A 15,308-nucleotide genomic window follows, 5' to 3' on the forward strand; every position below is an offset into this window, starting at 1 on the left:
TGTCCCTTACCCTAGGTCTACCTCCTTAATCCAAATATACAACGACTACAAGAAGTACTCAAAAACAAAACTATCTAAATAGGAAGCTAAGGTTATACCATGTGCAATACAAATAATGAAGGTTCAATGATTTAGGTATCTTAAAATTTGTAATACTGTCTATAAATTATGATAGATATGATAAATAACATTTGATATAATTTGGGGTCAGAAAAGTCTGACCACTGGGTTGATGAATATCCTCGCTGACCTATGACCCAGTGGTTATTAAATTAGATTTAATAGCAATACAAAGTTGATTAAATATCGTCAATTAAAAACTCATTGTCCATTCGACAAATTGTATATTTGATTTTGACACTATTAATAAAAGAAATCTATTTAGAAAATAAAAATAAACATAAAAGAAAACAAGGAACTTTTCAGCTATGACCTATCATGATAGATATTAAAATTCAAACTGACAACTTGTCCAATAAGTATGCATAATGGGAAAAGTGTGAACTACGTTGTTTGAAATCGGTTCGGTTTACCAAGATTCAAAATATATTTGAATTCATATAAAAGGACTTTCTAGATAAAAAGGTTTTCTGATTATTCAGTGTTCGGCTGAGACAGGTCTCATTGTACTTAGAGTGTGTTTCTATTATTCAAATCTGAGGCAGGAAGTGTATTAGATATTATTTGAATATAAACTATTATTGCAACGCATATTAACGCAGCAAAAGGGGCATCTCTTTCTTTTCTTATCTTTTCTTTCCTTCAATTCTCTAAAGAGTTCGTTTGTCTTTCATATTGAGATACATGTATGCACGGACTTAAATAAATCGGCTAAATTATGTTACAGTGAAATATTACAATATACCTCAAGTGCTAAACCGAAATCATCTTTCTTAATCATACCATCTTGGTTGGTGTCTGAAAAAAATTATAAAACACAATTACGAGTATATACATGCGGATTTCATATTCTTGACGGTTTAACCTGAGAGGGAAGGAGATATCCATATCCAAAGACTTATATATTGTTTAATCAAATCATAGTAATCCCTTTGTGTATATTGCCGTATATTGTTTCGGGTGACTAGACCAACATATATATATATATATATATATATGGGAGACTTACTTCAATACCCGTTCTTGCCGGAGTTAGTTCAAACAACAATTTTAGAATTGCATATATCATTTCTGAAAGAAATTCTTTGAGCCATTCATGTTTCGGACCCTCTATATATACAATTGGGATGTTGCTGATATCTATAAATTATGAAAGGTCTGGATGTGTGTAACAGACAAAAGACATCCAAATTAGCCCGGCGAAAACGAATAACACCATAAACCGTTAATGCTTTGTGTCAAAGAATGATATATTAGTTTATTATTATATAGATAGCAGTGACTTATCTTACGTTCCCAGTGTACAAATTTTCGATAATTTACACTGAAAAATAAATTCTGTAATTTTACTCTAGGACTTTCCCCAGCAAACATCACAACATGAATATCAATCCACCGCTTACAAAGTTTGAATTTTATTTTGAAAATAGCAACAAATAAGGGAGAAAATCTACATGATAAACAAGACGATAAATTGTATATCGTGAATACAAAAATAAAATCACTCATGCAAAAAAATGCATAAAGATGTAACTCATGTGTGGAAAAAGGTCCCCATATTCGTTAAATCTAGGCTATTCACTTCATCCAATTAATTATCCTATTAAAACATCACATCCAGTGATACATAAACGAACCGGTTGTTAAATCTTTTCTACTACAGTCTTTGGTTCAATGTAAATAGCATGCCAAAGACTCCATATATATTATTTTGTAAATTATTAGTAAGTGTCAATTAGGCAAGTTATAATGTGTGTGATACAATGTCTACGTTAAGAGACATGGAAGTGTTTGTTTAAAGCAGACAGATTGTCGCGACAACAAACCAATGGAAATACATAAAGCGTTATTGATAACACCATCTTATGTTTGATGTCAATTAGATAAAGATCACTTACTTCCTTGGTTCATGCCTAACACCCTTTCATAATAATCAGCTTTGTACTTTTAGAATTGTTATAAAAAAAACATGTGTTGTGCTTAATGCTAATAAAGCAACGTCAGCAATATATATTCCAATATAATAATAGGTCTTAGTATATTTATAATCTCACGTTCTGTTTGTAATGGGATAAAATTAAAAAAAAAGAAAAAAAACAGTCTAAGAAAAAATAATTGTAGTCATGAGATTCTTTATAAATGCAGACAATAGATGATTCATGCATATCAAAATCCAACAGAATTCACTTTTATTTCTTAATCTTTAACAGGTACAGACCAAATAACCAGTCTTAGATTGTTATTTTGTTGCAGCACCCTATTATATATATTACGTATAAAATTGGCCATTTGCAAGTGCTATCGTTATTGATTCGGTTTGATAAGGGTGGTTTCATGGGGTGATGAATGTATGTTTTTTTTCTCTAAAAATTACAGATCTGAATACAGAAAGGACTGTTTTTACGTAAACATCCCGCATATGAAGACCGAAAAAGCATCGTTTGTTTGTGAACATCTAAACCACATTCATCATGGACACTGTCTGAACGTTATCTGTACTAGTACTTAAGTAGCAGTCTTAGTAAGTATCATGCAAATCCTGTAATATGTGATATTCCCCAAAATGTAGTCTACATAGTGTCATTTTTGTTATCTTTTAGGTCTATATAATGATATGTATAATTACTCTTCGCATCTGATTCTAAGATTGAGTGCTACATTTTTACTTATTCACAACGAATCGTAAAAGCATAAAAAACAGATTAGTCAAGAAATTATTTGTCAGCTTGATTTAGAGCCTTAATCATGTAATCGATGAAAACTTAAAAACATGAGTAGGATTAGATGTAAAAAATATTACGAATGCCTGTCTGAAAATGTTACCTTTAAGTTATATGCGGTTTAATTTTTGTCTATTTGTTCTACCATTATAATATCAAGCACTGCTTGCAAACCATTAGTGAACAAATGAAGGTGGTAGACCTAGAGTAAGGGAAATAACTCTTGAAACCAGTGACGTGTTTGCATTGTAATAAATTTCATCAGAACCGTTCAAGCGATCAGTTGAAACAGACTGAAATCAATCTAAATGACTTAGATATTTACATTATAATTATATGATATGGTTTACACAAACATACCAATGATTTCTAAGAGTTAGGCATCTAACCTAGAACATGACTCAAAATCAATAAATTTAGAAGAAGTACAAAACCTTTGTTGTGTCATGCACTACTAAATATATTCTCGGCATGTAACTTGCAAGGACGTTAAAGTGAATTTAAATATACAGCATATCTAATATTGTGTCAGTCGATAAAATACATTATCAACTTATTTGATATATAAATCAAACAATCCTCTTTTTCTGTTGTTTTATAATAAAAAAAAAACACACTTCCTGTAACATGTTGAAAAAAATGTTCAAATAAGTTTAATTAAAAAAACTCGATAAATAAATAAAAAACTCTTCAAATTTCATGCCTTAAGACTTTGAATCGATTTTTGTTTTAAGTAGCCCTTCAGGTAAGAATCATGCAAAATGTGACTCATTGTTGGAAAGCCTTCATATTTTTATTTTTGATATTTTGTTTGAAATGTTATAGTAAACAAAAATTAACATGTAGTTTTTCATATAACCCTTTTTCTTGGGGGAAAGAAAATATATTGAATGTATTTTAAAATTCAAAATTAAGGGAGATAACACTGTAAATGACACCAATATACAACAGAAACTGTTGGATTGTAAATATGGGTTATCTCAGGAGAGCAGACAGATAAAATAAATAATTATAAATTTTATCATATAGACCTATAAAGCAAATTAATATCAACAATAAAAATGTGTAGCCTCTATGGGGGTGTATCGCATTTTATAGAATTGCACGATTCTTAGCTGGAGTGATACTTAATAACAAAATACAACAGTGTAGAATGATCCAAATGAATCAACTTACCTTCAACCGGCTAATAATGTTTCCCCTTTTACAGGTAGATGCAGATGAACGCATTCACCATGGAGTTGCTGATTGACGATATAACTAATAAGTGTAATGACACATTGGCGTCTATTTGACACCAAAAATATTAACAAAGGACAAACCAATTTATTACATCAAATAAATAATAATGTTCAGTCAATTTTTAATCATGTTTTGATTGCCACTGACATGCTTTTATCAACAGTTCGTTGTTTGATCAGTTTCCATTAAATTCGTTGCTGCTTGATGTATTCTACCATTTAAATTGGACCAAAGTATTGTGTCATTAATAATGTAATATATGCATCTATTTTGTCATATGTACTGTACTGTAAATTTATCGATAATAGTGACAATTATTAAACCGGTGTTGCTGTATTATGTAATTCATGGTTCTTGCAGGTTTATTCAGAAATAATGTGTTTTAGTCTGTATGTACATGCACGTGCAATTTATATATAACAAAATGAAGAGTGTTTCAATCAAGTTTGTAAACTAATCATTGAATTATACAGCAGTGCATAAATTTTCGTCTTAGGTTTTGAAAGTTCCAATATTTTTTTTTCACATGTGTAATACAGTATAAAATTGCACTCGGTTATTTGGTTAAGTATGTTTTTAATTTTTCGTTTGTTTCTTTTAGTAAGTATTTCGAAAGAGTTATCAAGGGAACCAAGGTTAAAGCAGTAATCAAAAGAATGTATCCCAAGGACAAAGACCGGACATGGAAAACAGACAAACACAACAAAGAACATAAAACTACCAAAATAATACATACATAGTAACAGAAGTAAATAAACAACTCTGACTCTACTACTAAAAATTGGGAGCAAAGACCAAGTGTACTGGTAGGGTAAGCGTCCTCCACTTTTCTAAAAACACCTGCGGAGTTGCTCATAAGAAGTAAAATCCATGGTAGATGAAAGAGGAAAAGGAAACTATGACACGTTTAACAAATAAGTTTTCATGGTGCAGATGGATGCATCGTAACGATCCACATGTTCGACCATAAAATTTTGTATTGATGACTTTAATTTTGTAGCAAAATAACCTTTTAACTTACAAGGTTATAGATTCAAGATTTTATTGAATAACTCGGACAGAAAATGCTGCATGTGAATAAAAACAACTAAATGAAAAAAATAGTTAAAAGACATATTTATGCATTTTGAGAAAACAAAACACAATGAACAGAGAAGGCACACAATTACGCTAACATTTATGTATGCTTTTCAGAAATCAAGATGTTTATGTTTTTAACAATTCTGCATTACTCAACGATAGTATGTCGAACATACCAGCCAATTCGGGCACACTATAAATTCTAGTACTGAGGAATATATGTATCACGTAAATTACTTATTCCAGAATTATTTTCAGAATTTGAATTTCAATATTCCATGAATGTCTTATTGCACTAGTATAAATATTATTATTGAGAACTTTTCAAATTTCAAAAGCCGGAAAAAAGCAGCATATTATTGGTAATTGGCAAAATTTCTGATCGGTATCGTAGTATTCCATAAGATCACTTTCCGAAATATGGTTTTATCATATATTTTTATCAATTATAATTCAGTTGCGATAATTTCTCATAATGCGCAGTGTTCATACACAAAATTACAATCAAGTAAAATTTCGCACATATTCTTTTCTATCCCAATTTTAAGTTGTACATGAACTTGGGGGACAATTCGTGTTTGTGTTTCCCTGCTTGTCGTGTTCCCTTCTACAGATGGACATTGCAGAACCTTAATACTACACACAAAAAAAATCAATCAAAAACTTCGATAGTAAGAAGTCCGCATATTCATTATTTTGAAATAAAAGTACAACCGAATACCTAACTTGAATCTTTGGTTCATTAGTTACGGAAAAACTTTATATAGTTACCAGCCTGGAAAAAAAACTAGTTCAGGTCTTCTTGCACGATATGATCATCTATTTTGTTTTTCTTTTATTTGCGCCGTTGATTTGTGTTTAGCTGGTCTACGTAAGTCTTGTCTGTGACTCCGTGGTTTCACGGAATTGGGTACTAGTCTACCATTCAAATGCACGGAGATGTTTCATTGTTAGAGCGTTGAGTTCAGTATATAAAAGCAAAACATAATTTCGTCTAAATATACCAATAAAAATGACATATAGCTATTTTCACATGATACAAATGCTTAGTAAAAGAAAAATAGAAGATTTTGCAATGTAATACAGCGTTTCGAGATCCCGGAAGTAAACAATAAAATGCAGATCGGTCTACAGATTTCAATACGTTCTACATTAGAAATTCCGGTAAGAAAAATGAAACTAGAACGAGACTTACAGAACCTATTATCAGGAAACCAGTAGTCGCCAGAAGAGACAGATTTTACTACATTGGTCATATATGATCACAGAAATGTTATTCTTCGTTAATGAGCACCTCTGCAGACTCGATTTATAGGTAGATTTCTAATCATGCTAAATTTAGATATCTAATAACATTTAATATCAGTCGTTCCTTTTTGTCTCGATTCATCAAAGCTTTACTGAAATCGTAATGAGATCAATATATTGTTTCAAAGAAAAGTGGATCATCTCACCTACTAGAAAATTAAAATACTCAATGTTTCAAGCTTTAATATTTCACCACGAATTAAGGCCAAAAATACAGAAGGAAAGGAAAACATATTTTTTATTAATTTCAATGAAATGAAGAGGTTAAACAAGGAAAACTTTCCTGAAAATGCGAAAAATTCAACAATTTTATCTAATAATATAAAAGAGAAATCAAGAGAAGCAAAGGTTATAGCGTTAATCAAAAGAATGTAATCCAGGGACAAAGACCAAACATGGAAAACAGATATTCACAACAAAGAACATAAAGTAACTAAAATCATACATACAAAGTAACAAGAGCAAATGAGCAACTCGTAGTATACTAAACACTGGGAGCATGGACCAGATACACCGGTAAGGTAAGCGTCCTCTGCTTTTCTAGAAACACCCGCCGAATTGCTCATAAAAAAGTCAAGTCCGGGGTAGTCGAAAGAGGAAAGGAAAACTATGACATGTTGAATAAATCATTTTTCGTATCTCATATGGACACACCGTAACGATCCACGAGTTCATGATGACGACCATAAAACTTCTAAAGTGATGACCTCACTCTTGTAGCAACATAACCGTGTTCCAGAAGACTATTTGTTAGAATTCTAGCGCGGCGTAAGTCCGGCAAGCTCTGGCATAACGTAGGAGTTGTGATATGAACACTTCATACGCAGGTGCTGAAGGAATGTTGCCACAGATGAAAGGAAAGTTGACAATTCTGAATGAAAAGTCTTCACGTTTGTTGTAAAGTGTGGTCAATAGTTTTCCTTTACCATCGATTTCTAAGTGTGGGTCAAGATATGAGGCTGACTTCACAGTGTCTGTAGTATCCTTTATCTCAAATTTTTTGGGGAAGATGCGATGTATCAAATCCCAAAAATTAGGATTGTTAAAAAGATAATACGTAATCTATATAGCGGAAACTCAAATTAAAGGATCTAGCTAAACGATATTCTTTCTTACGGATCAGATAACCTATAAAGTCAGCCTCATAAGAGTGACGGAAAAGGTCAGCAAGTAGAGGAGCACAATTTGTTCCCATTGGAATGCCGATCATTTGTTGAAAATTGCGTCCACCACACTGGACAAATTTTTTGTCGATTAAAAATTCCAGCACTTTGTAAACATCTTCTTCTGTATATTTGGACGATAATTTGGAATTATTTCTTACAAAGTATGAGGAATCTCTACCAAGAACTATATATTTGTATCTAGGTGTACCATCTTTTTTTGAAAAAACAACGACGTATAATGTTTTAAGTCGAGATTTTAACTGAGTATGGGGAATAGAAGTATACATTGTAGAAAAAAAGTATAGGTTTTAATGCTATTATATTCTGATAATAGTCTTGAACTGATTGACTCCAAAAGATCTTTAGAATTTTTCAGGATCCACATTGAATTAATACCACTACATGAGTAACAAGTGTTATGGTAGGACTACAGACCCTCTTTGACAGCTGTGAGTATAGAAGTTAAAATTTTTGAAAGAGGTTTGGTGGTACATTATGCAGATCCAGCTATGTAACGTTGTTTGTATGGATTCTTGTGGAGTTTAGGAATCCAGTACATAGGCGGTAAATCATAATCATCGTCCTTGGTAGAGAGACTAAAAGAGGATAGCACAGATTAAGGTTTTACACAATCTCTTCTTGGGAGACTGTGGTAACAGTATAGGTCTTATCACTGCTATTATTTTCTACGTCTACGTCTGATAATAAACATTGGATGTAAAACGTGTTGCAGTCAAAAACAATGTTGTTTTGAGCTTTGTCTGCTGGTACGACAACATATTTTTTATATATAGTAGACATTGTTTTTGCTACATCGGGGTCTGAAAACTGATGTAGCATTTTGGCACTCATTGACCTACTTAAAACTTTCATTCGTTTCAAAATTAAAGACCTCACGGCCTTTAAAGTTAGGTGATTCAGCAAAATAATATCCAATATGAGATTGCCATGGACTCCACAAGAACACCCCTCTCAAGAAAATGTCAGAGATTCAAAGGGAGCAGCTCTCGTCATTACAAGTGCAGCCTAGATTATCTTCATTTAACATGTTTTCAATATAAATCCGTGATCAAATATATGTTGAAATTTTTTGACGATAAGCTTTATTTATCAAAATTTGCAGCCTAACAAACTTCAAAGTACTGAAAACACTGGATCTTCATTCCTTGTATTGCACATTGCAGAACTTCTCGGTGATAAATTTTGCTTGCTCTTTCGATATTTGTGGTTTTGAATTCTTCATGTACGCAGGTTTGAGCTTTTTCTTTAATATATCTTTGAATATAATGCTTCTGATGAGAGGTTTCTCCTTGAAACACGTGCACAGTATATCGAAATTTGCAAGATTTATTTTTGTCTTTACTAAATAAATAGTTCTAAAAGAACAATATCATATGTTCTAACTGAAAAGTAAATCATCATTATAAATAACCGAAGGGTAAACATCGCAAATAAAAAAAATATCAGAGCTCGATTAATAAAATTTTTCAAAAGGTAATATCAGAAATATAACGAGATGAAAATTCGTTAGAAATTATCAGAGATTCAACAAAAACAGTTCACATAAAACAGTTGTTTAATTATTTTTGTGAGGTTTAACAAGAAGTATTTTTCTTCATTTCCCCATAGTAAGAAATTTTCATAGAAGTTAAACGTGATCAGTATTCACAAGAGGCCTTTAATTTTCAACTTTATGCGGTTAAGAGTGTCAGACAATAAAATTTTGCGTCTATTTTCATACATAAACAACTGTCATTGTCACAAGGAGCTTCAGCAAGAAGAAGCTTTTACAACAGTATCAATGATCAGTAAATTCAAGCTCCACGCAGCGGAAGTCGTTCGTTTCCTCTCTTATAACGGCAGGGAAATGATTTTTAAGAAGTAGTTTTCTACAAAACTATCATAGATCAGTAAAGGCAAGATCCACAGAGGGGCTGTCATTCTTTTACACTCTTCTAGCCGCTGCAGACTAGCCTTTCAACATTTCCGGATATTATTCAAATCAATGTCATTCGACAACACTTTGCCCACTTTGCAAAATTCTTTCCTTTTTTTTTTGAGAGGGTTGGTTGAAGTGAGTTTCAAATGCTGTTTCGGACAGGAGCTTGCATTACCGTATCCTTATTCCATTGTATTAGCAGTAAATGTTTTCTTTTAAATTCAAGGATATATAAAGTATCTTTAAGATTTGCGTATAATGAGGGGTAAACTTCCAAGAAGTTTTGCCATGTAAGCATTACTTCGTCAAAAATTCAAAACAAATTTCTGATATTTAAAAATTAACATTTTATCCTTCTTCAAAATGCGAAAGAGTTTAGAATTACTGGCATCACAGACTCCTAATCAATCGAAGTTAATGACGTAACAATATACAAATTATTTAAACAAAATAACTTTTGTTGCAACCAAATTATAACTATATCATACAAGAGATAGCCTGCGTTTAAATAAAACATTAATTATTCACTTTTGAGACTGCCAAGGTACCAATGTTTCCGCTAAGATTGTCAAGCTGTGAAAGGATAGAAATTCTAAATTACGTTATAAATGCTATATTCGCCACCTTTATATATAATAGAAATATATTGAAGTGAAAGAGTAATCAAGGGAAATACAGGTAATCAAAATAATGTAATCCATGGACAAAGACCAGACATGGAAAAGAGACATACACAACAAAGAACATAAAGTAACTAAAATCATACATAAAAAGTAAAAAAAGGATATGAGCAACTCGGACTCCACTAAAATCTGGGAGCATGGACCAGGTGCACCGGTAGAATAAGCGTCCTCTGCTTTTCTAGAATAGTTTGGCATTTCGTTAAGGCCCTTTATACGTGATTTGTTTTTTTTATCAAATACAGGTTAATTTTTTGCATCAAGGAATAAACTATTGAGGAGGTATTGTTTATTCCAGGTCTATATAACATTTCTGATCATTTTCACTAGTACAGGAATACTTCAGAATTTACATATTCGACACTACAGGTATTTTAGATGACAAGACCACTGAAAAATGGTCCATGACTACTGTTGCCTGTTTTTTTATCTACAGTTTAGTAGGGTTAGTCTTCTCAAACTATTGCTAATAACTATGATTGTGATACGTCTTTGGTCACCAATCAGGTTCAGATCATGCAGTCATCGATCAATCAAACCGATCGGTTAAAATGGTGCAGCATCTATTCAATATCACTTGACCTCTGATTAAATATATACTTTACTGATGTGTTCGTATCGTTTTCAATTGTACACAAATTTATGAAATAATGTAAATTAGGACATCAACATAATTAGTTTTCTTTTATATTTAATTGATCGATAAAATGCAAAAGTGCATATCATAGTTTGAATTTCAAGTAAATCTAATATTGCACAACATTAGATTCGTTCCATTGGAAAATTCTGAAATTTAAATGACTCAACCGTCTATCATTTTACAGACCAAAACCACAATAAAGATTGGTTACAGGTAATCGGTTATTGGTCGGTCAGTAATCATTCATTACCCGGTAATAGACCCGTCTAATAGTCAAATAATTTCGCGGATCGGTAGATTTTAATTTCATGCAATATTCATTGTCCATACTGTCAAATTGTATGATATTGGAAAATCTAAGAAAATGTTTGCTATTTATTCAAACTAGATATTTCGGTTAATTTATCTATCATCATGAGAGTATTTTCAAATACAATTTTATTGTGAGGAGTTATTATGAGATCGTATTAAAATGCTTCGTTATTCTAAAAATGAATAAAGGCTCAAAATCAAGCTAATTGGGAATAAAACTGTTATATATATCTGAAAAATATGGTAACTGTAAAATAAATGTGAGTGCAAGTCAACTGAACTAGGGACATTGCAACCAAATCATTCATCATGATAAAAGAAGATATGTCATACAATACCTCTGGATATATTTACGATACATCTGTATGCAAGATAAATACTATACATAATACAGCTTATCAGATAATTATATTGACATTGAAATTAGGAAAGTTGCAAGGGTTTTATGGGGGATAGATATATGAAATTCTATGTAAAATGAGGATGAGGACAATTTGAACAATTGGGATTGGAGATGTTGTAGATGCAAAGTTTATATAGTTCAAATGCTGTAGAAGAACATGCAACACATATAATGCAACTGAAAATTCAGTAAAGGGGATTTTGAATATGTGTTTTAAACACTTGACCCGATATACAAATATGTTGGTTTTAGAGACTATAAAACACACAAAGAACATGTTTTTGATATGGTGTAAATACGTCTTCAAACCCTTTTTGGACACTAATATTTGATTTTTTAATGATTTAGTCTTCTGTTCTGTTTGTCTTTGTTTACCATATATAGAATCTGATGTGAATGGACTTTACATTGTCTATTTCAGATAGGTCACCTGTGTATTAGGATCTTTGTAGGTCCTGTTTCGACAGGTTTTACTGTATTGCATTAAAAAAGGAGAAGTATAACACATTATAACACCTATATCAAATGGACAACCAAAAACATTCAAATTAAGTGTAAGTATTTGTAAGAAGCAAGCAAATTGGGAAAAATGTCTAAAACCCAACGATCTGACAATATAATTTTAATTAGAGATGAGTTTTCTGTACGAAAAGGTTACTTTTTTTTATCTCTACATCACTAGGTTTGTTTGAATTTTTCAATAGACTTTTCGAAAAATGATTTCCAATACAGTTATCTGCTCTTGAAACGTTCAATTTCAGTACATTATGATGATGAAAATATGACTTAATTTGCCAACATGATGTTCAAAATCTCAAATATTCTTGATTCCGATGGCGATTTTTTTTAAACTAATGTTGGTACTCGGATTTTGTAGAATGCATTAAAGAGTGTTCAAGGGAACCAATTTTCTAGCGGAAATCAAAAGGATGTACTCCATAGACAAAAATCAGACATGGGAAACAGACACACACACAACAAAAATATAAAAATAATAATACAAAGTAACAAAAATGAATGAGCAACTAGGACGCCACTAAAAACTGGGAAGAGTCGGCGTCTTCTGAAAACCAGATTTTACATTTTCTAAAATACTATCAATTTCGTTAGGAATTTGATTTTCGGTTTCACTGAACCACGAAATCTGCAAAAAGTAGGATCCAAGATTTCTTCTAAATTCGGGCTGAATGAGCATCGGCTTATTTGGGTTTTTTTTTATTTGAATTGACAGCACGGTGTATACAGTGGCCGATTTTATTTCATTTTCTACAAAAAAAAAAGAAATCAAGGAAATCAGTAATCGATCGATAATAAAAAATAACATAATCCAAAGATAACGACTTGACATGCAAAATAGGCACAAACAACAGAGAACTTGAAGTTACTAAATAACACGTACAAGAAAATATAAGTAAATGAGTAGCCAAGGAGCATTCCCAGAAATACTTGTCGAGTTGTTCATGAAATGTTACGTCCGGGTATTCAAAACCAAAAAATCATTCCATGACACAGTGAAACAAAATGGGTTCAAATGATGCATGTTCTAAATTTCGTTATCCATCATTTTGACTTAAGTAGCAGTCTTTATAAAAATCTCTCAGGAAGTCACAAACCGGCCTATAGTTTTTTTTCTTGTTCAAAAACCGTTATAGACGACATAACTAGGCTTAGTTTTTCATTTTAGGGTTGTGCTTTTGAGATAAAATTTATATCGATTGTACATGAAATTAGCACCTTGCAAGAGTTATCGTTCTTGATTTGGTTTGATTTCGTTGATTTTAGTGGGAGGTTAAAATGCACTTTTCTCAAAAGTACAGATCTTAATACAGAAAGGACTATAGTCAAATAAAAAATGCAGCATATGTACACCAAAACAACATCATCTGATCCATGGATTTTTCAACACCGTAAATCACCTTACCGTAGTCAGTGTCTGAATTTTATATGGACTAGTATTAAAAATAAACTTTACTTGCTTAGGGACACGTTTCTCTATTGCAAAACTAGCAGCAGACAGAAGATTTAATGGAATTCGTGAACATATTTCATCTGTTTCTTTTTAATATCATTGTAGAAACTATACCATTGTTTTCTACAAACAATAAATCATAGTAGTGTTGATAACAAAAGGTAACATTAAATGAACAACATTCCCCACACTATTGACAAGTAAAATGAACAATGACAATCTCCAAGCCTCATGGGTTATTCATTCAAATCAAAATATGTCGATCGGGTGAACTTTTTTTTATTGCAAAATATTATACTCGAGTTGTTTCTGACTGCATGGAGGAACATCGGGGTATTGTTCGGCTCATTGTGTGGCGATGATAATCGTATGGTCGGATAAACTTACAGAAAATATCTTACAATAAATATTTTTCATATTGAAAAAAAAGAAGACTTGCTACAAAGACATAAACAAAATCACTGTATAGTGCATTCGTGAATTAGAAATACGGATTAGATATGTGCATGAACCATCCATTTTTGAAGAATTACCAGTCCATATGAAATTGAGACACGGTCTATGGTAGGGAAGTAGTAATCAAGGAAACCGAGATTCTGGCGGAAATCAAAGAAATGTAATTGATAGACAAAGAATTGACATGGAAAACAGATAAGCAAAGAACATAAAATAGCCAAAATAATACATATAAAGTAACGAAAGTATATGATCGGTTATAGTGTAGAAAACCTACCGAACAAACGATGATGAATATTTGGAATACATGTATCTCCTCTTTTATGAATTTGATAAAGACTGCTAATTTCAAAGATATCAAGCAAGATGGTAAACCCACTTGACAAACGATTTGTTTACAAAACAAATTTGAAACTCTAAAAAGTATTAAATTAATGCTTAATAATCATGCAATTTAATATATAATGAAAAGTAATATAAACGTAGGTTGTGAATTGTCGTAGTTAATCATGCATACATAAATAACCCCATCTAAAAGGTAAAAACTAATGAATTGCAAATAAAACGCGTTAAAGAAGAATGAGAGACCAAATTGCCGACCTTGTGGACTTCCTTTGGGAAAATGTAACTGAACAAAAAGAGTGGAGAAACCAAACTAAAATGGAAACGTCATAGTGCGCCTACCTTTTTCTTATTTTTTGAATAAAAGTATTGTAATTATATTTTTTTCACCATTAACTTATATAAAATTAGTAAAAAAAAACTGAATCTAGTCACTAGAAATTAAATGAATAAAACTTGCATCGATTGCCGCCAATCGAGGCGTATTTTCACATTCATAATGATCGACATAATCTAATGAGACATGTGACTTGTTTAGGGGCTTCATTGTTTATTGGACACATTACTGCATTGTATGTGTTTCAAAGCTAAAACAATCTGCAATTACTTAAGTAATACTGCAGGTAAAAATCATACAAAATGTGATTCATGGCTTGAAATCCTACATATTTTACTGTTTATATTTTGTTTAAAATGCTGTAGTTAACATAAAATGACATGTGGTTTTTAATATAACCCGGGCTCTTAGGAGATAAATGTACACATTGTATAGAATTTACTGTAGTATTTGAAATTATGTAAGATAACTTTGTAAATGTCAATAAATTACAAAAGAAATTGTTCAATGTGGATTATCTCCAAATGAGCAGAGCGATTGGAGTGAATGATAAAACATTTCAACATAAAGACTCAGAAAACAATTTATCAACAA

At 31.6% G+C, this 15,308-nt stretch overlaps 1 protein-coding gene across 1 annotated transcript in view; it reads right to left on the reverse strand.

Moving 5' to 3' along the window:
* The window catches only part of LOC148597330 (sarcoplasmic calcium-binding proteins I, III, and IV-like), a 36,678-nt gene that overhangs the window by 6,830 nt on the left and 14,540 nt on the right, over positions 1-15,308 (reverse strand). The window contains exon 2 of the mRNA XM_088563922.1: positions 866-918. Coding sequence (XP_088420048.1) covers positions 866-918 — 53 coding nt within the window. The remainder of the gene's footprint in view (positions 1-865; positions 919-15,308) is intronic.

The sequence above is a fragment of the Perna viridis genome, chromosome 15 (genome assembly GCF_037379345.1).
Source record: "Perna viridis isolate PV_CMFRI_1.1 ecotype Kerala chromosome 15, ASM3737934v1, whole genome shotgun sequence".
Lineage (NCBI taxonomy): Eukaryota > Metazoa > Mollusca > Bivalvia > Mytilida > Mytilidae > Perna > Perna viridis.